We start from the raw sequence: 25,384 nt of genomic DNA on the forward strand, positions 1-25,384 counted from the left end.
ACGATGCACTTGCATATGAAATACCTCCAGCCCTAATGCACAACAGACATTCGCTATTTAAGTGATGAAGACTGCAAATATTTGACAACACCGCTGCTGTGATATGCTTATTAGTATTCAAATATGCTGTTGTACCTACACACCTCTTAGGGGCATTAATATTTATTAATGGTACTTTTCTTAAGAGAAATACAAGGCTCCGTGTAGCAAAATTGGCAGCATTTCTCAAACCACCAAAAAAAAAAACCAACCCAGAACAGGCTTTAAAAAATGGCAAGCGGGTCCCGGGCTGAAGAATTTCAGAAGCTTTATGAGAAGTTTCAAGATCAAACTTTAAAGTTTTCTAATCCACATTTACAAAAAAAACCCTCAAATTTAATAAGGAGACAGTTCTCAAGTGCCAGCACAACCTAAACTTTTTCCCCACCTCCCCGCAAGAATTACAGTCTAACAAGGTGCAAGGTGGAAAATTTAATGGGTTTCCCAGAGCCGGGGCTCGGACGGGCTGTCTGTCCTCCGACTGCCAGACTCTTCTTGCAAAGAAACAAAAAAGAAAGCTGCCAGATTTCGTGAAACTTGGAGTTGTCAGGAACAAGCATGTGAAGGATAGGAAAGGCGCTGCAGAAGAGTTGTAGCCACCACCACAGCTATACCTGGCTTTTCTTGGATCTGATCCACGGGTTTTGGTTCGGGAACCTCAACCGCCACCACCTCCTCCTGCTTCTCTTCCTCTAAGGCTCTGAACTCAACTTTTTGAGTCGCGCGTTTAGCTGAGGAAACGGGGCACACGTTAACAACTGCCCACACGGCAGATGGAGAAAAGCTGAAGACTTCAACGGGGACAGAAGCGTTACATTCACAGGCTGCTCTTTTCCAAGCTCTGACATTTGGGTGCGGGATTGCAGCAGGGATTTCTCTACTCATCCGGGATCGTAACGGTCTACAGGGCATAGCCGAGGGGCAACCAAGAGTGCTGGCCCCCTCGCCGCCGTGCATCGTGCCTGGGTAACCTCGCGCACCCGGACTGCAGGCAAGCGGGCACTTTGTTTTGCTGCGGTACAGAGCTCAGACCAGGCAGCCCTTTCCCTCCCGGCTCCGAGGCGTGAAGCCCGGGCTCAGGGTGTCGCTGAGCCCTGTAAACCCATGCCAAGAGCAGGGGCAGCCTGGCTGCTGCTGGCCACGGGGCCCTGGGGCAGCCCTGCTCCCTCCCGGGTTGCAGCACAACCTCGGGGCTCAAAGCAACACTGCTCTCGCTTCATCAGGTGCCCTTGGTGCCAAGGGATGCTCCCCTCAGCCCTGGATCCTAATTTTACAAGCACCCCATGATCTAGATGAAGGGAAGCAAACTTAGGCACTCCCCGCTCCATCCTCGCCTCCTCTAGCCTGCTGCTATCCAGCTCTCTTAAAAATGTGAGGGACGTGCCCACCTGATCCATATGCCACCAACTTCAACATTCGCTTTAACAGTCACTGAAGAGGTTTCACAGTTATGGCAAAATATATCTCCCTGAAGGAAAACTATATAATTTAGGAAGCTACATTAAACAAAACAAATCCTAGAATAGCTTAATTCCTGATTTACTAAAAGGAAAATGCGTTGAGATTGAATGAGGAAATATCTTTACACCCAGAATTTTGCCATAAGCCTTCAGCACCCACCTACAATCCTTTCTGTCGATCAGTTCTTGCTAGTACCGCTATCGGTTTGCATTTTATATCCAGGCCGTGTATTAAAGTGAGAAGTAATGTGTGTTTTTCTTTTAAAGCAGGGAATTTAGGTGGTATTTAAGGAGTATTTCAACATCCTACTGAATCCAGCCACAGGGAGGGAAGAGGCACCGGACACTCACCTCCGTCGAGGCTCCTGGAGGCTCGCTTACTTGCCGTCCGCTCGAACTGGGGAGCAGGTCGGTCGATCAAGGCACTCGCCTGCCTCGTCTGCGCCTGCGTCCGGCCGCTGTAGCGGAACTTGGAGCCCAGCGCCAGGAACCTGCTCTTCGGGATGGCCTCAGTGGAAGTCAGCCTGAAAACCACACGCACAATTTAAAAATCATACCTCCAGATCTAGGAAGCGGCAGGCGAAGAGAAATTGAAATACAAATTAAAGAAGTCTCTGCATACGCTTGATTAACAAAACAACACGCGCTAACAACAAGCCTCACATCCACATAAGCCAGAAGACCTCTGTCTTACGCATCTTACGAAGCAGAAGCCGCCTAGAAATTTATTGCAATATAAGCATTTAACGTCTCTGCAACCATTTCACTCCAATTTTAATGAAACACCGAGGAACGCTGAAGGAGTGCTTGTTTTCAGCACCTAACCTAAAACATTAGTTACTCAGGGTGAGCCTACCATTTCGAAAACCCACCTGAAAAACGTGTGATGTTCAACACATACTTTCCACAGCTTCTTCGCTGCCCGGTAACTTGGTAGCTTGAACCCAATTGTACTTTCATACTGTTCTTGCTGCAGAAAATATAAGTTATTTAGGTATAGCAAGGCATAAATGTGGCAGGAGTCCAGCTCCCAGCCCATCGACCTGTTCTGCTGTGGGACAAACTGCTGGTCTAGCCCAAGAGCAGCTGAACTCACTCCATGATGTGCAGGAGGAGCTCGGGTCCGAGAAAATACAGGGCTTGCCCACAAGGCCAGGCATCTCTCAGGATGCACCAGGATGTGCAGAGGGTTTTGCAGCCATTCAGACTCATTCACCTCCCCATCATTCTGCCCAGCTGCGGGACAGGGTCGAAAATTGACCTCCTTGCAAGGCTGGGTCATGGCATTCAAAGCAGGAGGAAGGAGGAGAGGAGTAAAGAGGCAGAAGCCCATTGTAGCCTCTTTCCCCACCGTGTTTCCAGCAGCCAGGCTGCTCTCGGGATCCCTCTGTTCACAAGAGGCAGCGTCAAGGCATCTGCCCCCTGCCCGTGGCAGCCTAAATGAAAAGGTATGCCCCTGTGGCTTTTTTAACACTTTTTTAAAGTGAGACAAAGAGCCTTTGTGCTGCCCTGTTTCCAGAAAAGGAGTTAGTCCTCTCCCAGTCTCAAGCGTGAGCTTCCCACAGCTTTCCTCTGGATGCTGGGAATACCACGCAGTGCCAGGAGGTGGTGCTGGATGACACGTTGTTTAAATTGTCACCCGCTGTTTTACGGCTTCAGCAAGGTCAGCGGGCTCTACCTGAGGAGCTGAACTTAATACCAAGCCAAGATCAGAAACCCAAGAGAGTGTAAAATGCTCATTCAGAGAAAAGCTTGCTCCCTCCCGCCACTTTGTTTCAGTGAAGCATACCCGTTGGTGGTCACCAGAAAGCAATTAAAGACGACACGAGCGCAAGAGAGTCCGAACGTACCTCCCCTGGCCGGATCTTAATAAAGAAGCCGCTGCGTTTGTAGGAAATCTTCAGGACTTTGGGCCAAGGGAAGCGGTTGATTCTCAGTTTATCTTTGTAAACAAGAAGGCCACTGGAACAGACTCCCAGAGTGATATCCACCCCTTCCAAGTCCTGGGAAAGAAGATGAGGGCTTAAGCAGTGTCAAAGTTAAAAATTTCAGGTCAATGTCCTCCAAATTACCCCTTTGGCCTTCCTCCGAGACTCTCCTGAACTCATCTCCCCACCACCCAGACATCAGCTTCTAGCTCCTTATGCAGCCAGGGCCAGGCTTGCTTTTCCTTCACGTTCCTCTTTACAACCTCCTCCCTTCTGCAGATCCCTCCTGCGATGCTGTTTGCTCAAAGGGCTGGCCTAGAATCTACCCTGCATTCCTCTGAGCAGAGTAGCTCACCTTGCCAGGTCAGAGCCTTGCTCTAAGTTCCTCAGGACCTGTCTACATCAGTAGCTTTGTAAAGCTTCCTGTAATATAGAAATAAGCAGTCGGGAAGAATCACTTCTCTTACAACACTTGCAACAGTGCTTGAGGCATTTCTGTTGTGTGTCTGTTTCTGGACCAGTAACCAGCTTCCTCCCTATATCTTTCAAAAGGAGCCTCCTGAAATAGGTGAAGTTGCTCCTGCAAGGGAAGGATAATCAGATCACAAAAGCCACAGGCAGGTGCACACACACAGATTCTCACCTTGGCTTGGTGAAGGTCGACTCCATACATAGAGAGCTTTTTTGCATTCTCAAGAAATTCCAGATCTGCTTGGGCTGGAGTCATGGATCTGGGGAAAAAGAGAAAGGGCTTGGCATTCCCCTAACTGTTGCTTTTAGGAGGGAACAGGTCAGACTTCACAAAACCATTTAAACGTTAGATTTTCCTTTGCTTTCAACACAGATGTGTGCCCAGATGAAGAATTATTAAACTGCTCCGAATGCACAAATCTGTGCTTTGAGACACCCCCATAACACAGATACACCGCATTTCTGTGGCGCTGTACGGACCCCCGACAAGAAAGCAAGTTATCCAGCGAGGAAGTGCGTTATGGGGTCCAAAACTTGATTCAGTGGAAGAAACACCAATTCAGCTGAAGGCAGAGGGTGACGGGTCCTGTCCTCCCAGACCTCCTGCCTCCGGCGCCCCCCAAACCCAGCTTTGTTCTCCAAACCAAATGCAAGGACAGCTGAGACCACTCGGCAGCGATTCCTACTGGGGCAGACCAGATGAATGAGACGCTTTCTGGGAACAGATGGTACCCCATCTGCAGGAGGGGCCGCACAACTTCGCTTAACAGAAACATCCTGATAACAACAGCTATTATCAATGTTACTGACGTGCCCTTGTAAATAAGTTTCTGGTGTACGAGGTACATCTAGCAGCTCTGCTGCGAGAGTATTTGGCTGTACGCATCTCATTTTGTTCCCCGCTTTGATGTCTCTCTTACTGAGCGCTCGCTTACACCGTGCGTGCGACGTCCATAGAGGTTTTAGCGGTGGGAGACAGGGCGAAGACGACTCTAAGGACAAACCTCCAGGAAAGACCCAGGAGCAATCGCCATCTCCGACACGTGCCTTGCGCTTTGCAAATAGAGTAGCCAGAGACGGAGCACGGCTTAGTGGAGTTTTCCTACTGAAAACCCTCTGACAGCTCGAGGTTCACAGAATATGGACCAGAAATTAAATGGCTGCATATTACTTCCTCCCTCCGGCACACACGAGCAGATTAAAGATAACTACGCCCTATACATTGAAGTATCCTTCTAATGAAGCCATGAATAATTCAGCAACGTGATCTGCCACTTCTAGCACAGCTAACGGCCTTTGACTTCAAGTCATGAAGCTTGTCAGCAGCCCCGTACTTATTTTCCCTCATTTCCTCTCTTCTCAGTGCAAATGGAGGGGAATCAATTTAAAGTATTGATTTGCGGGGTTGAGCGAAGTGTTAATTGTAGCTTTGGTCACAGCCGGGGGCACACGTCCGCCCTCCCCTACTGCACTCAGGTTATTAGCTCCCGTCTGCCTGCGAGAAGGCGTCGTCTTTGCTCTGTTCTCATCATTAGTGCATCAGCCAGCAGCTTTCCACAGGTCAAGGGGTTGCCGGTTGAAGGCCTCCCTATCACCAACTGGTTTTATGGGCTCCCCTCCCCCAAAACCCAGATGCATCTCTGGGAGGGTGCAGAAGCTGCCGGCTGGCCGCCCTCGCCCAGCTCCGCCCAGCTTCTGCAATCCAAGCACTCGAGAGCACCTATGAAAATAAGCTTGAAATAAGACGAGGAAGAGGTTTGGTTACTGTCGCCCTCTAATCTGGGACCAGGGGACTCCCAGGAGTCCTTCGACCCTACCGGAACAGGGCGCATCTGCCCAGGTCATGGCCGCGCTGGGAAATCCAAGGCCAGCCTAACTGCAGGTTTATACCTCCTGCATCACCTGGAATACTTCCACGTTAGGAAGTGTTACTCATTAAACGTGGCAGCAGAAAACCCCAAACATGCTGTAGGCTATGGCATATACATAAAGAGACGAGATCTGCTCCAACCAGACGCAATCCAAAAATTACATAAATGCCAAAGCAAATATAAAAACAGCAACAAAAAAAAGACAAAGGGCAAGGTTAAAAACAAGCAAACTTTGTATTTTCACACGAAATAAAACTCACTTTCACAGCTGTACTGTTGAAAAAGAACACGTGTTACTAAACAATTGCAAGGCTTTGCATCTGCTTTCTAAAAAATGTAATTTCTTCTTCACGCAGGAAAAAGGAATCCCAGCTTCTAGAAAGATTTTGTTTATAAAGTATTAGATCTTTTTTAAATAGCTGATGTTCTCAGTAGCTGAAAATTCACACCCCACTGCTAAAGCTTCTGTTGCCAACATAAAAAAAATCGGTGCAGCAGGAAACCAAAAGCATACGACAGAGGTGGGGAAAATACCAGAAAGCCCCATTATTTCAGGCTGCTGTGCACGAACAAGTCCTCCAGCTGCCACACCTTACCTGTACGTTTTATGAAGATCCACAACCTTCTCTTCAAGCTCTTTTGTCTGGTTTGGGGCCAATTTAAATTCACTGATGTAATCCGGGCCGTGGAGATCGGGGTCGTAGTCTCCCAGCTCGGACTGGACCGTGTACGAACCCAGCAGAGCCAAAGTCGCAAAGGAACAGGGCAGCCGCCCCGTAATGATGTCTTGTCTGAGCTGAAGACACAAGTAATACCTGGGGGGTGGGGGAGAAGCAAAATACTATTTCCAAAGAGCAAAGAGAAACTTAAGACACTTGAGGATCAATCAGAATCTCTTTTTTTGTGCCACTGATGAAGGCAGCACGATGCTTGTTTCTAATTTCTACCTGTACTTTCACTTATGGGGTAACAGTCCCATGGTAAGGAGCATGGAGGAAGGAGGACTTACTCTACTCTGCAAAGGGAGTAGAGGACACTTACAATCAGAAAACCTCATTTTTTAATAAAAATATACTTTTCTATGCAAAAACAGACATGTCAGGATCATAAATGATGCTACTTTACACATGCGGACTTCGGTGAAGAGAGGGAGCATCCCAGACATCCACTGACAACCAAACAAAAAACCCCTCCAGACCGTTAAGACGTTGGATCTCCTTGCCAAGGGATGGAATAATGGCCGAATAGTAAAAATTTCTGTTCAATATTCACTACTTTGCCGAGCGAGCTCCCTGGCCGGCAGCAAGATTCCCAGGTAATTCACCTGGTTATGTCCTCTGTCAGCTGCGCAGGATCCGGCGGATAAAACTTGACGTTGAAGGTAAAATCCCAGGGGCCTCCTGCAATTACAGAGAAAGGGTTGAGAAAAATAAACACACCTGAACAGCTTCATGATAGTCAGTCATTACAAAAACGCTGGGGATCTCCAGTCTGATCTTCAAAATACAGCCAGTGGATCATAAATACTGATTTTAGTGGTGCTCGCTCGCACCGCTGGCTGCTGCTTAGCCGACGGTATAAAATACAATTTCATTTACAAGGGCTAAGATACAGGCAGGAGGACACAAAGCAGGGCAGGCAAATACATGTGAATAGACCACAACTTGTGGAAAAAATTAAATTCATTGTTAAGAGGGCGAATTACATATTTTCTCACTGATTAAAAAAAAAAAGATTTATGTAGAGAGGTCAGGCGTGTGCTATAAGTTAATGAATTAGTATTGTTTTATCACCCGACCCAATTTTCAAATTTCTTGTAAGGAGCAGATGTGCTAATTGACTCAGCAGCCTAATGCACCGTGGTCGGGTGGTCAGACCACAGTTTAAACTCAGCACAATAGGAGCATCAATCTCTGGAAGAAACAGCAAGAACGAAGACAGGAAGAGCTTTACAAGTCCAGACCTAAATGCTTTAACGCAGCTTGGTGCAAACCTTGTACTGCACCGTTACAGGCATTAACTGGAGTGAGAATCCACCAGATCACACCTAGAATTGGCATTATATGTGGTACAGACCGTCTAGGTGACACAGCTGAAGGGGTTACTCTCCTTTCCTTGCAAATAATCAGGTTTACATGCAGCAAATAGTCCCGACCGACCCATTAAGCACTCAAAGTGATTTTCATAGTTACAACTCCCCCCTTGCTGTGCCCTTTAACGCTAGTTCAAAATAATATTTATTTCAGAAAGAGAAGATACCCCTGCACTTAACTTGCTCTGAGATTTAAGGCAATCTCAGACAGGGAGGAGGGGGGAAGTAGCGCTCATGGATTTACTTCTTATGCAATGCCGTAACAGGGATTAAACACAAGGCATGTTGTTTTCATCATACACAGTTCAAAACAAGTTACTCCAAGAAGACATTTTAGGTAGCAGAGGTTTCCTACAGATTGCAAGGAGGAGGCAGAGACTGACTCCCTGTATACGTACAACAACCTATACTCATAACCTACATAACCTATATGTACACATACTCATATGTAACATTCAACATATACTCAATTAAACTCAAATGATTTGCCATTTAACCCATCTCAGGGGACCAGATGCCGTAGCAGGTTGCTCATTACACTTACAAGCTGAATTTTACCTGCAGAGCAAGAGCAGCTCATGCCCTTTACGCACACCCTGCCATCGATTCAAAGGGAAGTTGATAAGAGCAGGAGCCCTTCCTACTCCATAGCCCTGTGGCATTTCCCCCCTAATCTGTACTTAATGCCACGCCCTGTCCTGCGACCCCACCAAAAGCATACCTAAAACAGTATTTTCCTTCGAAGCAGTCAGATTTGCTCCTGAGAGAAAAGAAAAGCCTCAAAAATTTATTTGACGCTGCCCTCATCTTCAACTAATTCAGTGCTAGCAGACCTTAAAACACAATTTTGGAGAGCATCTAGCATTTGCTCTGATATGACTCAAGTCATTTATCATTCCGATACCTCTATTTGGACCCCAAAACAGCCTCAGAGCCCATAAAACCTTGCTAGAGCATGCAGTTTTGCTCAGGCTCTCCCAGTCTCCTCTGAGATGTTAACAGTTCCCACTGACACCTATTTTCCCATCCTCCAACAGGGAGCAGATCCCCCAATTCCGCATCGCGTGGTGGGAAGGATAGTGTGGGCTTGCACAGGGCGAACGCACACCAAGTGATCTTTCCCCAAGAAAACGACATTTTTCCCTAAATCTAGCGCATCGCTAAGATCACTTAAGAAGAAGAGAAAGGATGCACAGGCTGCTTGAACTCGTGCTGATCCCTGCCAGACACCCTCACTCGAACTCTCACCCACCCTTGGGCCACCAGAGCCACTCTTATTTAGGGAAGGGGGGAGAAACCGCACACACCCACACGATAAATTCAATCTACTTACCATGAACCTGTTTTTTTATTTCTTTGGCAGGGTCCAGCCACGTCTGTAAGAGGATAAAAACATTCACAGTTTAACAGACGTTCCAGAAACACAACAGAAAACTGTAATTCACTAAAAATATGGCAAAAGGGCAACATTTGACACGAACACAGCCATGGAAACTGGACAGATGGTGCATTTTTCACAACTTTTACTCCAGTCTATGGTCTCAGTGGGTGCATTTCCAACCCTCCACCTACCAGGTACTCGTAGGGGAGGCACAAGGAACAGGAGAAAATAGAAAAGCAGCACATTAGGGCTGCAGGCACAGAGCAGCAGGTACGCTTACATCCACAAGGGGCATTTGTGCAACACTTTTTTTCTCCAGTGCCTTTAAAAATAGGCAAATGGGATGTTTACATTCATTTTAGGCACCCTGGCTCCATACTTACCCTATTCAGAACAAAGATTACCAAAATTTTCTCTTATTAGCTATGGTTTATAATGACCTAATCACTGAAATACGAACAAAAACATCCAATCGCTGGGGAAAGCTGGAATATTTTACAGGAGTGTGACATAAGCTTTCTCTCTTTTAACTACGACTCAAGCTTCTAGTAATTATCTCAGCTACAAACTTAGAAATATATCCTTCCTCCCTCCCGCCCCGTAATTTGGGGGTTTGTGGGATGGTGGTGCCACATCAGCCTCAAAAAACAACTCCTGCTTTTGCCAGCACGGTCTGAGCAACTCCCAGCACGTCCAGATTGGGCCTTTCCCTTTGCAGAGGTCAGGGTCCCCTGCTGAAGGCGATGGCATGGTGTTAACGGCCCTCATGGAGAAGCTACATTAAACCATCTTCTTCATTTTCATGAGCTCTGAGCGGGATTTGGTTATCCAGGTCTCCCAAGGTGAAGGAATTAAGTCATTGAATCCCCCAAGCTGATCCGTCTTGACCAGAAGGACACGTAATTTCATGGCAGGGGGACAGCGATACTTACATTTAATCTTACCTTTTTATATGCTTGCCCCTCTAACCTATAAAACTGGGGATACAAAATCCATTTGAAAGGTAGAAATGCCACTTGCTGTCTTTTTAGGGCCACCGTTTAAAGACAGCATCTCTACGTCCATGCTGTGTCCACGACTGCTCTTTTCTGCAGCGATAACGGCTGGGTTTCGGCCAGCCGAGCCCGGGGTGCAGCCATGCACCCCCGGCACTCACCCTGCCTGATCCAGCAGACAATGCCGGGCACAGCAATTAACAGCACTTTTATCCACACTGTCAGGAATCAGTGGGAAACAATCCTCCCTTTCAGAGCAGCGAGAGCATCAAGCTCCTCCGGTGCTGACCAGCTGCTCTATCCACCGCCACAATCTCCTGTTCCCACTGTCACCCTCTGCTGTTTCCATGTGGGAAAATGCCCATCCCCAGGAACGTTTATTCCCTGAATACCAAGGTGGAAAATCCCTCATACAACCCTTCCCTGCCCGGGAATACACACGTGCAGCGCCGCCTGCTCCGCACAGCTGCGGGCGAGGTGCAGAAGCTCATCTGTTAAGATCGTTTCTACCTGTGAATCAAGTAACTCAGTGTCGGGTCTTGTTTGAAGTCATAGCAAGAGGGAGATGGAGCTTTAGATTTCAAAGTTCAATGAAACGTAACCAGAAAGCTCTCCAAGAAACCCCAAAATGGTTTTTTACCCCGTTAGAGCAAACCAGACTTCCACCGAGCAGCTTACTCTGTGCTGGAGCTAAACCGATGCCCAGCAGAGCTTTACCTTCCTCAGCTCCCAGCTCCAGGACACAAATCTGACAAAACTGGCTGGTTTCAGTCCCTATGGATAAAAAGCTGCCCAGCGCCCTAGCCCTTGTCGGCTGCGCGGAAGGAGGTGCATGGTTTTGCTTCCAGAAGAATCGACACCAGCATGCCTGGACAGGAGAAGAGCAAGTCCTGGGGGTCTGGGAGATGCAGCAGCGAGCTACCCACAGCACAAGTGTGAGAAGTTGAGCTGCTCCAGCTAAACTCTTTTTGCTCTTAACTGGATCTGAAAGTACGCCTATCTCTCCCTCTGCAAGCACAACAAACTCCTAGAGTTAAAAAATCCAGGCTATTATACGCGGAAGGAAATTTCACGGGCAAGAAAACAGCAAGACACCAGAGACAGTAAAACAATCCCAAGACAGAGCTCTGCCTGCCTCAAATAGTGATGGGCTGTTATTTTGCCTATATACTAAAAATTCACACTTACAATTATGAAGTATTTAGTGACAAACGCCTGCCAGCCGTAGTAACTGGGCCCGTAAGTGATTGCTGTAGGTGAAGCACGGGAATAGTCAGAATGTGGACCAACGTAACTGGTCTAAAGGACATAAAAGTGGGCCCTTGATTTCAGCTTAGCACACTTTTGACTAGCTTCGTGAAACAGAGCTCAAGTCATTGCTTGAGTTAAAGCGTAACCAAGGGTTTAAAGATACGACGCTGCTTGGGTCTAACCAAACAAAGACCTTAAACTGAAACCATGTGAGTAAGAGTTTTGGTATGAAGAGTCACGCATGGTTTTTTGCAGGGCAAAGCCTTGACTCAAAACTGCTCTGGATGGCTCCGACCAAACCTTACCAAAACCACCGCCAGCGCCAGGGCAGGCAGCTTTTCCTCCTGCCGACCGCTCCGCCTTACGCCCTTGGTGAACACCGGCTCCAGGACTGCGAAGTTCCCTTGCAGCGTGTCGACACTGAGGCTCATCTTCTACAGCCTAAGAGTACTTACCCTATTCTTAAAATCCCCATTTAAAAACTGCTGCTTTTCTAGAGTGAGGAAAGCCTTATCTTCCTCTAACTTCTTGAGCTATAGCTTTACAAATTAATGGCATCATTTTGCGGTAAACAAATATAATGAATTTCCTCCAGGTGAAGAGACAAGTTCACACAGCTTTTTTACTAAAATCCATGCTCCTGTAGCCATTTATTCACAACTTCTGCCTCTGTGATGACCCCCAGTCTTTTTTTGAGGAGCACACCGAGAGGAGTTTTAAGAAGAGCCTATGCACCCCAGGGGAGATGATCCTCTGAAAGAGCTGAACCCACCCGGGGGCAGAACACCACGCAACAGCAGCTGCTTACCCTGGAGGTCGGCGTGTCCCATATGGCCAAACCAAAGTAGTCTTCTTCCAGGAGATTGAGGTGGTCACAGACCTTTTTAAGTAGATCCTGCCCCTTGGCGTGTTTCTGCAGAGAGACACAAGTAATTCTGTAGGATGGGCTGGTTTTTGCCTGCCCCCGTTCACGGGAGAGGGGAGAAAGAGAACATAATCTAACCACACTGCACTATCAAGAAGGTTAAAAAAGACCCGAGTAGCTCAAAATCCGATCTCCTGGCTGACCTGGAGCAAGCACTCCTTATAGCAAGAAGCATCAGGCGTAAAACTCAAACCAGAAAAGCAACAGGAACCGCTGCCCGTCTCTCTGCTATGACCGGCTCCATGTCTGCAGCCCCCCAAAGCTGAGCTTCTCAACTCAATAAACACCAAGGATTTTCATGGATTTTTCCCTCCCAAAGTACATCTACTGCACTGCTATCTCCCAGCTCCAGGCTGTCAGACAATGAGGAGTTGATCAAAAGATGATCAATGTTGAGTATGAAACTGCTGCTACAACCCACTGCTACAGTCCCCCAGTTTGGGGGCAACCTGGCTCAGTAGGGTCACAAAAGAAACTGCATCTGAGAAACAAAGAACATCACTTCCACGGCCTTTTCATCAACCTGATCTGCTGATGAAACCCAGCTTCTCCAGCTTTGCCTTACGCGCCGAAAGCTGCTTAGCACACAACTTCTTGCCTCCAGAAACATACTTTGAGCATTCCTATCTCATCTTTTTTTTTTTTTTTAATCAAATCCTGCAGAAGTGAACTGGCCCGAGGAACAGATACACTTTTAGTCCAAAAGCATGAAGTAAAACACCCCTGAGGCACAAAACTATGGTAACCAGAAACAGCTAGTTCTATTGGAGGCTTTGCTAAAAAGTAAGTGCAGTTCCAGTGATGCAAAATAAGCTTTACTAATGCATCGCCTGTGCCCCCATCTCTCCTTTTAGTCATATTAGCATGGCAACTGGTCCAAGACCACAGCCTTGTTTTATTCCATCCCTTCAGTGTAAGGTCCCCAGTGCATACGTTGTGGCTCTATAGGTAACACAGTGCAGGTGTTAGACTGGATATTTCTCAAGGAATTGGCACTTAAAGACAAATAGGAATTAAAAACCTTCTGTGGCTGTAAATTGGAAAGGATGCCTGAAAGCACTTACTCTTCTTGGATAAAGGCATTTGTGCTGGTCTCTGCCTACACCTTTGCAGTTCCTTCCCAATTAAGTCTTAATAAATTCTCAAAATGCTCTAGTGGGACTATATTGGCCTTAAAGCCAAGGGTACTTGTCAAGTCAAGAGGATCTCACCCACACGGCAGCCCCGCCTAATCCTCCCCACAGTGCCCATCACCCTCTGGACCTACAGAGGGAGACCTCCAACATCCTCCTCAAGTCAGGACCAAGCACACCACCCCCAGCTCTCCCCCCAGGAGCGTCCGTGCAGCCTGCGGGCACGCGAAGGCATTGCTGCAGCAAACCCCTGCACAAAGCCGCAGCGAGCTGACGCCGGCACGGATGCTGCCACCAGCATTTCGGGGAACAGTTTCTGTTCGGGGGCTGCGCACAAAATCCCTGGCAAAGGCTGGCTGCGGGTGGGGAAGGCCATCGGGGCGGCGATGCTCCGAGCTGATCCCAGGCCACAACAGCAGCGACGCCATTACACAAACAGCGCTGACCTACTTGCCCAGGATCACCGAAGGTAACTGCTTTCACAAGGAGCCCTGTGCCCAGATACCCTCTCCTGGCCCATTTAGCCAGCGGGACTGGGGAAAAACAAGCTGATGGAAGTGCGCTCGAATGGTAAGTACCGGATTATTAATATTCTGGACAAGTGCTTCAATACTGAAATGGGGATTTCTGCGAGCTTTTTATTGCCCTGACAGCAAGACGGCCCTGTGAGAGAATGCACAAAATAAAGCCAAAGAAAAGCTCTCAGATGAAGCGGTTTGCAGTGCTGTAAGTCAACAAAATAATACTAAATTGTTTACTGCAAATATATTCAACTGCAGGCTAAACACAGCATGTTTTTCTTTAAAGCAAGCTCCGGGAGTTATGTTAGCCAGCTACCTGATCGGCAAATGTACCTTGGGTGAACCGAAAAGCACAAATCAACTTGACAACCCATTTTATTCAAAGGAAAGGGGCAGAAGATATTTAGACAATCCCAACCCAACACAAAAACCTAAACTCTGGTCTGTGACACAAACGAGAGAGATGACGACTTTTTTTGGTTTTAAACCTCCCCTCACCTTTACAAAGCGAGGCACCCTGGAAACTGGAGAACAAAGAATAAAAAAGGTCCCTAGGCACCCAGAGATTTTTACAACACACTAAATAAGTTGTTATAGCTTACAGCAAGATTTTTCTGCAGTAAAGCCTGCCATGTAATTCGCTGACAGCAAATTAGGCCCCTACTAAATAGTGTTTGTGGTCATTTTTCAAGGGGACGAGAAGGCAGAGGGAAAAGAGGAGAAGCACAAACAAACGCCAGAAGTACTTACATCCACAGTACATTCAAAAATGGTGTCATCCAGCAAGACAACTTTGCAGTACATGTTTCTGTGTCTTTTCACTGCTTTCTGGGCAGCTTTCAAATCCTTGTCTGCTTTGGTCTCCGGAGTCTCTTGTTTCGGCTCTGGCTTGGCGCACTCTTCCTTCGCTTCCCCTCCTTCCTTGCCCCCGAAGTCCCTGCTGTCCGGCTCCTGGTCGTCCCTCCTCTCCTCCTGCGCAGGCTGAAACCCCCACATCACCCAAGTTGCAATTTAGATGTGTCATGCAAAAAAAACCATCACATGAAACAAGCACTTCAGAGGTGTGCTGTAGGGCTGAGATCTCACCCCGGGATTAGTTATCTGACTTAAATGAGTAACCCGGGGCCTGGAACAGCAGCTTGGATGAGCAAGGTAAAGATATTAATTTTTAAAGCCCTTCAAGTCATTCTCAAGTCTTAATTTAATAAAGGATGTAATAAAAAAGAGAAAAGAGTGATTAGAGAAATCAGGGCAGATTACATCATGCAAACCTTCACGCTCTTAACGACAGCGCCTTTTGGACTAGTCAGTTTTTCCCCTCGTCGGCAGGACATCCAATACACCCACTGCAGATGCCCCCACGCTCTCACTGCCGCCCTGGGCGACGGGCTTTGCCCCACAGCACCGGAGCACTCAGTATGGCTGCAGTGGTATTAAAAGCTGGGGGGGGTCAGTGCTGAGATTTTGTGGTCGTCTGAGCTGACCGAGCAGCTCTCTGACACCAAAAAGGGAAGGCAGCCTCCATACCACCCTCCCTTTGCCTACCGAAGCACTTTGGGAGCCAGTGTAATTCACTAAAGTAGCAGAAAGAGATGCAGTTTGGGGGCAGGAGGAGGAAGGAAGCTGGTTTTTTTTTTTTCCAGTGCCATTTCAGCAGGTTAAATGAGTTCACGGCAGGCTCTGACAAGTGCTGGAAACGGCTCGATGCAGCCGCGGCAGAGGAAGCGCAAAACCCTGCCTTTTCAGCCCATCATATCTCATGAAATCACACCCAGGCACAACTGCACGGAGGTATTTAGAAACTAAATAATGTCCACGAGCTGCTGACTTCTGTTCCAGCAGGGCCGGGACAATCGGGAGCAGGGAATCAGTCAAAGCTCGTAATGCCCATCGGTCAGCATTTATCAAACAGGCAGCACCTTGCAAATGCTTTCACAGCAGAAATATCTGCCGAGTGCCACAGTTCAAAAAGCCACTGACGCTGATCTAAAATAAGAACTAAAAAAAAAAAAGAAAAAAAGCACAAATGCTTCATCTGAAATGAACAGCCCATGGTGAAGGAAGGCTGTGGGTGCACTCTCACATGCGCTCAGAAGCAGCAAATCAAAGTTAAATACAGAAAGAAAAGATGCGTTTCCTCTTGAAAACACAGCACAGACATTCTGTACTGAAATTGCATGAAAATTTCCAGCTCCTCCCCGTTCTGCTAATCCCAGCCCTCAGAGGTACAAAACACGAGCAGAGATCATCCCATGGTTTTCACAGGCTCAGAAATTTGGGAAAAGAAAGAAAAAGGTGTTACCTACTACCTCGTCTACAACCCTGTAATTTTACGGAGGTGGATTTACAATCACTGCCTACAGCTGGCAATGCTCTAACTTGCAAAGCATTGCCCCAAAAGTCAGGGTTTGCAGGTACGTAACACCTCTCTGGACCCCATTCAAAACTTCAGGCAGCAGAGTAAGTAATCTGGATTTTGCCACGAATGTGTTATGACTCCAGCAATAGACACAGGTTGGTTGGGTTGTAAGAAACCCCCATCTGAGGAGAAGGGGCACCTACCTCTCTCTAACTCCAGACAGCCGCACTAGTAACAGCAGAGCTGCAATTACCCGAGGAGTAAGCGAGGGCATCCAATACCCCCAAATCAATAACCAGCTGCAGCACTATGAATGTCTCCCTGCGGGTGTCTCTGCCTCAGTTCGTACCATACTTTAAAAACTTTAAATTTTGCATGAAAAATTACCCTGGCTGTAAAGAGTAGACATCAGATGGTTACCGGGAGCCGGGCTCAGCCCACATGCTGCGCAGAAATCCCTGTCTACATGGTGCATAAGCAGAAAATATTTGTATTTGGCAGGCTCAGCACCAGCCCGGACCGAACAGATGACCAAGTCCTGAAATACCACGCTTGCGCTCCTTGAAGTTGAAGACACAGAGGGTTGGACAAGATGATCTCCAGAGGTCCCTTCCAACCCCTACCCTTCTGTGATTCTATGAAACCCTTCCCCAAAATCACATCCTCTTGCAATCCCCACCTCATGCCACTGACCCGCCTTTATTCTGCACACACCAAGGACATCCTGACGAGCAACAGCTCCACTGAAATATTAATTTGAACCCTAGTTCTGATGTGACTTCCCATGCCTCAGCTGAGTAAAGAGTCAGCATGGCACATTTTAATTTATGCCATGAAGTGTGAGCACAATTTCAGGACTGGGTATTTTGCGGGACAGTCTGATACAGGAATACAAGTGTGGGAAGTAAGTGGTGCAACACAGAGAGCTGACGGAACCTTTTTAGCATCTCATGAATTTTTCTGATCAAGCTTACCATCCTAGGATATGAAGCAATTCTAGTTTTGGCTGAAAAGACATGCTTTCAAGAACAGAAGGGAGCACGCCACCCGGAGCAGGGTGTGTTACCTGTGTTTCCGCACTGCTTAAGGAATGGAGATCTAGCGACGGATCGGTTTTGAGCTCAGGCTCAGGAGCTGCAATGGGGGCTTTCACCAGGATGTCTTCATCAGGGCTGGCTCCTAATCCTAGGTCTTTCTGATCACCTCCCGCCTCTTTAGGGGCATCAGTGTCTTTGTCGTCTTCGGACACCTGAGACTTGGGCCTCCTGAGAAAGGATGAGAAGAGGCGGGAGAGACCCCGGCCCTCGGAGGTGCGGCGCTCCTTCTTGCTCTGCTCCTCGTGCGTGGGCGTATCGCCGTTGGAGGCCTTCTGCTTCTGCCCCACTGCAGGCTGTCCCTCCGACGTCTGCTGAGCCCCTTCGTCTAGGGAAGCCTCTTGCTTTTGTGTTTCGGCAGCTCCTTCCTCCTCCTTGGCTTGCTGCTGCTCTGAATTGTCAGCGTCCGCTGCGAGACTCTTCTCTGTTGTCATGATGATGCTGTAAGAGAGGTGCAAAAGGTCACAATCAAGAGCTTTCCAATATTTAAGTCTGCATTAAGCTATTCAAACCAAGGCACAAGCACAGACACACCACGCTTCCCAGCCATACCACCCTGTCCTGCCGACTCCAGCCTACAAAGTCACTAAGAGCAATCAAATCATTGATTTTGCTAAGGTTTGCTTTGACACAAACATCTGTGTTGACACTGCCCATGCATCTTCCACCATCTGAATGGCGCTGACTCCAAACCGGCACCAGCTCTGCAGCCTGCCAAGAGCAAATTATTAAAAAATGGAAACAGGATTAGGGAAAGGGGAGGAGACGGCAGGAGGTCTTGCTCCACAGGACTGTCCTGAGGTCCCGTCTTCCTCCAAATCCCTGCTCCCCTCCGGCAGTACTGGCTGGGGGAGGGGAGCAAATAAGAATCACAGAATCATTTAGGTTGGAAAAGACCTTTAAGATCATTGAGTCCAACCACATGGAGGACACGCACATGACCAGGTAACCTTCCTTCTACCGCACCTTGCCAAAACCCCAGAGGGCCTGCGATGGCGTGCCGCGTTACAGCATCCTTCTCCACAACTGCAACTGGAAGGAGAAATCTCCTACCTGAGAGTCAGAAATTGCACGGTCACAAAAACTTGTAACAGCTCCTCACTTCTAAACGTCCCTGAAAGAGGCCACAGATCCTCACCATGAACTACAAAGAGGGATATTTAAACATGATGAACCACACTGATGCTCTGCTCCAGATAGGACTCATCAGTGTCGATCGACTACATTGATCTGCACAAAAAAGGTCCCGTGAAACAGAGCAGGCTTCAGGATTCAAGAGATCTTTGCGTTGCACATTAGAAAAATGTAAAACGAAAAGGCTTCCAAACAATCCCCACAACGGAGGGCAGATCTCTTCAGAGCCTGTGCTGTTAAGCTGATGCAATGTTTATTTCAACTTTAGCCTGGGCTGTTGACACAAAAAGATGGAAATCACATGAGAAGAATATCTATTTAAGGCATAAAGAGGACCCAAAATAATCATGCTTTAGAGAGGATAGAACTAATCTTTGTGCGCTGCATCACATGCACCTGCAGCAATAAATTGCCACTGCTTACACAGAGCAAATAGCATATAATCCAATATGCCTTTCAATCCCGCCAGCCCAAGCCTCGGCATGCAAACATTTGTTCAAAATACATAGTTAAAAACAAGAAACATTTCAAGATGCCACCCTCCTACATATTACTACATTCAACAATTTTAATTTAACTCATCCCGATTGCCAAAATAACCAGAATGCTTCAGAAAGAAAAGCCCTCCTAGCTTTCCAAAGTACTTTCGCATTTAATGCAAAAGCTTAATATTATTCTTAAAGCTGTGGTTGAAACCAAGCAGCATTAGAGACCTTCACTGAATTTGCTTCCCCAGCGATGCAAGTTTCCTGGGTTTCAAAGGTTTGTTTTGTTTTCAGTTTTAGTTTTGGGGGGATTTTTTGCAGGGAGGTGATTTGTAAGAGCAGCGATGATGACCCACACGGTCTGTGCTCCCATCGCAGTGATGTGGAGCTGCATCAGATTTGGGACAGGCTCTCTGAACTCTTTGAAACCTCTTCACTTGGACTTAGCCCCATCAGCCAGCTTTGGGGATGAGCTGCAGAGCCCATTTTAGCCTGGTCTCCCGCAGAAGCCAGGTTTCAAGCCTCATGCCCTACCCACCATCTACCCTCGGTGAGCTGCTCCGGGTTTCTCCAAACCTAAGAGAGAGGTGGAGGCCACTGAGTCTGCAGCTTTTACCCGCACTGAGAAAACGGGCATCCGAGCAGACAGCCTGCACGGGCAGCCGTGGGCACCTGAAGCACCAGGGACTCTGCAAGGCAAATACAGTGCCGAAACCCAGATGTGTCAAGGCTCCGAGCTAGATGGGACACAGACGTGCAGAAAACCACACCGTATCGGTTCTCCTCCTCCGGTGCTTTGCACAGGAGAGGACAGGACAGCTCGGCATAGCCCAGCCAAGGCAGCGAGAGCACACAGGGCTAATTCTCCAACACACTGCTGAGTTGGGCATTACGTCACCTCACCTCCCTGGAAGTCTTGCAGGAGTTTGTTTTTGCAAGATTATCACAGAACAGGCTCTGTGAGAAAGTGGTAAAATCCAAGTTAAATGAAAGGCTATGGCGGGATTCACGCGCCATCCCCCTGGCTCCCACCACCACCCTCGAGGAGGGGGCAGCTTCACGCCTGCCGCTCGCTTCAGGGAGGGAAGCAAAAGAAAATCTGCAATCCTGAACTTCCTTCTCCCCTAAAGCAGAAACATCTGCAGTTCCGTTCAGGAGAGGTTCTGAAGGGGCACATGGCAGGGGCACAGGGCTGCGATCGGCTTGGGGATGCAGCACCCGGTGACTTGCTCCTGCAGCTTTTACTGCGGTTTCTGTTCCTCCTGTGACCCCTTGCTAGGGTGCACGGATGCTGCTGGCCCCGTTAGCAATGCACGGCCCTGTCTGCAGTGTCACCCCAGCCGCCAATTCACGCCATCCACAGCTCTCCAAAAGCTCCTGGAGATGCTGCAAGGCAGTGGAGGGGGCAACAAGCTACGTTCAGCCAAACGCACATCACCCCAAGCCCATGACGAGGACAGACTCCCCATGGCCAACTCCCAGGGCAAAGCTCCCGATGCCGCAGCACGCGCAGAGCAGGATGGATGCGTTGCAAGACTGTCCCAGCACAAATGCATGAAAATAGCAAGCTCCCTTTTGCACCAGCTGCCAAAGCAGTCTGCTTTGTAGTTGCTTCCTACTGTGTTTGTTTTGAATAAATACATTTGTAAGAATCATTATCTAAACACACATTGGAAGCACGTTGCTCTTAAAAGTAAAAAGAATTGAGGCTCTTGAAATGATGATTGCAGGGAGGGCACAGCTGAGGAGCAGCTCTTATCAGCTTCAGTAAACAAGAGGGACAGTCACAAACAAGCATTTCCTCTGGAAGTAGTTTTCTCTCTTTAAATACCAACATTTCTGGAACAAGAAATATTTACTTGTTTGGATTTCAAAGCCGCAGTCGCGGACCTTTCCTGGCACGGGAAGGTGGGTCTCGCTGGCCATGAGCAAACGTCTTTCCTCCATCCCCCGGGAACCATCTCGCAGCTCAGCCAGATCCCCTCGGCAGGGCTGGGGACGCAGAGACGGACACGTACCAGCCCTTCCCTTCCCAGCCCTTCCCAATAAACATTTCATAGCGGCAACCAGCACCAGTAACTCACTGGGTGCAGGCAAACGTCTTGCTGCGAGTCCCAAGCGCGCTCGGCCGCTGCGTGGGCTCGTGGCTGGTTCCCTCCCTTTGAAGTTTTATGTTCAGAAATGGTTTCCCCCAAGCTCTCAACCAAAAGCAGGGAGGTTTGTAAGCAACATAACCGAGAGGCGGTGTTATTTTTTTTAAAAAAGCACCTTTGCTGCACGGAGATGTTTCCTAAGTAGAGTTTTGCTTCCAACCCAGCCCGCAGCAGAGCCGGCACGAAGAGCAAGGTTCCCGCTCTGTTGTTCTTCAACTCGTTATTCGGAGAAAGCATTGCCCACAGCCAAACCACAAGCAGGTGGGGTTTTTTTCTTAAATTAGATTTTCTCCCATCGCTATTCCACAAGGCAATTCTGCAGAGCCTGCAGGTGCCTCGGGAGCTCCCTGGACACTGGAGGAGGATGCTCTGCTCTTGCAGGAGCACCCAGGCAGTGCTGCTCACCTCCTGCTCCGAGCTGCCACGCTTGTAAATGCTGGATTTGGGGATTTTTTTGGTAGAGGATGAGGGTTTGGTGCCAGACAGCCTATAAAAGGCAGGCTCTTCACAAGCCTAATGTAGGCGTTTAACGCTACAGAAATAAGCAAATCACAGCAAAACTTAGATATGATCCCACATAGAGATTTCAGAGTAAAAAAATCTCACCAGAAAAGAGTTCAAGTATGTATTTATATTTAAGCACTTTTAAGTTTAAGAACATCCTACTCCAGACAAGAAGACTTCAGCAACAGGAAGCGATCTGAAGAAAGGGTAATTAAACAGACCCAGAGCAGTCTGTGGGGAGAAGACAAATAGGCTTCTGCCTCCCGAGCAGACCCACACCGCAGGTCGACCTCCCCACCGACAGCATCCCCTTCACCTGCGCCAGCTCAGCCCCCAGGACAGGACCAGGGCCTCCCCGCGTCCCACAGCACTGCCGCGAACCTCCGCGCTTCGATGATGACGAGGGAGCCCCGCACACCTCTTCTTGAAAGGCACCGGCATCTCCAAACGCCAAACGTCAAAGCAAAGGGCTACACAAGCGCCTTATGAACCTGCTGTCCCCGGCACAGCAGGACCCTCCAGCCACCCAACCATCCCGAGACCCCCAGCCTCAGGGCTCACCCCCTGTTTCTATCCGAGGACGTGGCTGTAGGGAGCACACAACAGCTTTGCAGGCTCGTGGTCACCTATACACTCACCCTGCTTTTCTGCATCAAAATCCCTTAAACAAAATAGACCTGAGGCTTAAAAGGAGTATAAGGGCTCATTGCTCACCCAGTTCCAAACATCCATGGTCCGATCCAACGCTAATTAATATCTGGCGAGCAGAGAATAGCAAAGCTCGCTTTCAACCCCACACCCTTCCTCAGCCTCTGCTCTTCGAGACATCGAAAGACAACCACCCTCCAAGCCAAACCATTCCCCCTTTCCAGCCTGCAGGCAGACACAGTAATTTATCTAAAATACAAATTTTAAAGTAGCTCAACAGATCCCAACGGTTCCCTGTCGAGAACGCCTTCAAAGCCTGGAGGATGCCGAATTACTCACTCACTGTGCCTGTGCTCCCAGAGGGCTGGCATGAAGCGATGGTGCGTTAGTTCTCTGGAAATAACGATGCTGCTCGATTGGGTTCTTTCATGACAAGTTACAGAGGCTCAAAGAAGCACTAATATTTAGATACGCATTTATCGCTGTCTCCTACCTGTTAACGTGCTCCAGTCTCTCTTATTTAGGCACACAAATAAGCATAGTAATAGTAAAATCTACCTTATCCCTGCTTCCCAGCCTGGAAAAACAATTTATGGCTCACACCATGACTTAATTCCTAGTGTTTTAGTCTTTCAGAGAAAGAAGAGAAAGGACTGTCCACCAGCAAGTTCATTTCTCAGAAACACAAACCGTCTTGCAGCGATGCCCGATGCCAGATAAGGATAATCACGCTGCTGGAACAAACTGTCTTGACCTTCCTACCCAAAAATGTGTGGCTTTGCCGAACACTACTGCTCCAGCAAGAGCTGGAGACAACGATAAGAGAGAAATTTCTGCTAAAAATAGGCAAAAATCAAATAGTTTCAGCAACAGTGTCTCTTTTTTTTTTTTTTTCTTTCTAAAAATGCATTCCTTCTCATTTCACAATGTGGGTGAAAAGCACACAATCCACCAGGGAAACTACACAGAACATTGCTCTGAAATAAGACAGCACAGGCCGAAAATTCATGTTTTCAAAGACGTGGGGCATGTGCAAGAAAGCTGCGTCTGCGGGCGGGAGAGGAGGAAACTGCAACCACCGAAAGCAGGACTCGCCCCGCACGTGTGTTCAAGCAATGTATCCTACACGTGATTTTTACTACAGTTAGAAAAACAGAGCAGAGAACTGGTTTGGGGGGGTGGGGGTTTAAACAAAATAAGAAATTCAAATGCAGTAAAATGAGCCTCTCAATAAGAAATTCAAACAACTTTAAAATACTATAAAGCACCAGAACCTTTCAGTATTTATTTATTATATTTTATTAGAGGAATAATTAGCGCTGGCATTTTATAACCACTGCTAGCATTAATGTGCACCGTCTTTTTGTGCCGATACTTTGGGTCCTGGACAAAAGGGATGCTGCTCCTAAGCCAGCAACGCTGCCTTACCCGGAGGGTAACAGGAGACATCAGGAGCCTCATCGAGCAGGGGAAAAATAAACCACCCAACACAACACAGATGGCACATTACAACCGCCCGGATTTAATTCTCACTAGACCAGCCCTCGTAATCTACTATATGTCGGCAGCACCATGGCCCTCTTTCATCTTCTGGTATCGTACAGCTTTCCTATTTAAATGAGGGCAAAAAATAGTAGCTCACCATCTGCTGAAAGCAAATCATTTATGTCAAATTGAAGACTGGGCTTATAGAATGACCTGACTAAACGGAGCAGTAAGTGCATTACAACCGAAGGGAGCTGGGAGCTCCTCCCATGTATCCTCAGAAATCCTCCTGGATGCTACAGAATTCCTTACGCGGGAAATCATGGGCTTTGCTCATCGGCAAAGCACTGAAATTTAAATGAAAACATGTTCTTGTCACTGGAGCCTTGTCTACAGCAATAGGTTTGGAACGGTTGCCCACGTGGGACATGTTAAGAAAACTCACTTGAACTTGGAGCAGTTGGGACTCAGAATAGAGAGAAGGCGCAGGCACCAGGCTGCCAGCAAAATAAAGCTGCTCAAAGACTATCCCTTCTCCTGCTGCAGCGCAGAAGCAGATCAGTAGTTTGCTAAAAAGACTAAGAAAACCATCAGTTTAATACAAACGTTTCCTCCTATCCTGTGGTGAGCAGCAGAAACGACTCTCGGGGCTCCCTTCCCCTGCTTCAACAGAGGTCAGAGCAGAAACGTTTTGCCTTGAATGCACAGCACCTGCCAAAGCTTCCCCTCCGCGGAGACAAGTCTCCAAACCCTCCAACCCCACCAAACCCCCCGTGGAGGAAACGGCGAGCTCAGCCCCGCAGGCAGCAGTCGCACCAAAACCCTCCTTTGCAGAAGGAGCCGGTATCTGCCCGGCCTCGCAGAGGAAGGGAGGGACCCCCCGCACCCATCCCCACCCCGCCGGCAGCGCCGGCACCTGCGCCTTGCAGATAGCATCCCCGAGGGCTGCTCCGTCCACCAGCCCTCCGCCGAGGCGGGGAGCGCGGGCAGCCCAGCGCGCACGAGATGAGGCGGGCCTCAAAAATCTGTGCAAATAAAAGCAGCGGGCACGGTGCAGCCTGCGCGCTCGTAAGAGCCCCCCGAGCGAGCGGGACTTTGTCACGAGCGAGCACAGCCAAGGACGCGCGGGCTTTGTCCCAGCGGGTCGCTTCATCACAACCGCTCCTGACTTTGCACTGGAGGAATACCTACGGTGGCTACGACAGTAAAACACAGGCGGTAACGCCAGCGCCGCACGTGACAACAGCCTTCTTCCTCCAGCAGCACACCGATTGCTAAAGCAACAGTTAAACAGAAATAAGCAATAGATCTCAATCAACTGAACAGGAGATTTTTTCCCATGCATTATTCATAAGAGGTTCTTTTTTTTTTCCCTGCCTGAACACAGATGTGTTTACTCACACTGTGCCTCATTTACGCTCAAGGTTTAACATAACAGGGCTCATTTTCCTTCCT

The 25,384-nt window shown here is 48.3% G+C and overlaps 1 protein-coding gene across 50 annotated transcripts in view; it reads right to left on the reverse strand.

Annotated features, from left to right (window-relative positions):
• The window catches only part of EPB41 (erythrocyte membrane protein band 4.1), a 95,917-nt gene that overhangs the window by 32,980 nt on the left and 37,553 nt on the right, over nucleotides 1–25,384 (reverse strand). For 33 of the 50 annotated variants that reach the window (XR_012663780.1, XR_012663781.1, XM_075114643.1 and 30 more), the window contains 11 exons: nucleotides 17,493–17,961; nucleotides 14,818–15,048; nucleotides 12,297–12,401; nucleotides 9,195–9,237; nucleotides 7,094–7,169; nucleotides 6,366–6,584; nucleotides 4,071–4,158; nucleotides 3,350–3,502; nucleotides 2,372–2,469; nucleotides 1,851–2,023; nucleotides 654–770 (listed from right to left, as the gene is read on the reverse strand). Coding sequence is in view for 48 of the 50 variants with exons in the window: in XM_075114643.1 (XP_074970744.1) it covers nucleotides 654–770; nucleotides 1,851–2,023; nucleotides 2,372–2,469; nucleotides 3,350–3,502; nucleotides 4,071–4,158; nucleotides 6,366–6,584; nucleotides 7,094–7,169; nucleotides 9,195–9,237; nucleotides 12,297–12,401; nucleotides 14,818–15,048; nucleotides 17,493–17,954 (1,765 nt within the window). In the remaining 2 variants the exon portion in view is untranslated. Of the gene's footprint in view, nucleotides 1–653; nucleotides 771–1,850; nucleotides 2,024–2,371; nucleotides 2,470–3,349; nucleotides 3,503–4,070; nucleotides 4,159–6,365; nucleotides 6,585–7,093; nucleotides 7,170–9,194; nucleotides 9,238–12,296; nucleotides 12,402–14,817; nucleotides 15,049–17,492; nucleotides 17,962–25,384 lie in introns of those variants that run through there. The other 17 variants (XM_075114691.1, XM_075114682.1, XM_075114692.1 and 14 more) reach the window with 2 other exon arrangements.

The sequence above is a fragment of the Phalacrocorax aristotelis genome, chromosome 20 (assembly GCF_949628215.1).
Source record: "Phalacrocorax aristotelis chromosome 20, bGulAri2.1, whole genome shotgun sequence".
Lineage (NCBI taxonomy): Eukaryota > Metazoa > Chordata > Aves > Suliformes > Phalacrocoracidae > Phalacrocorax > Phalacrocorax aristotelis.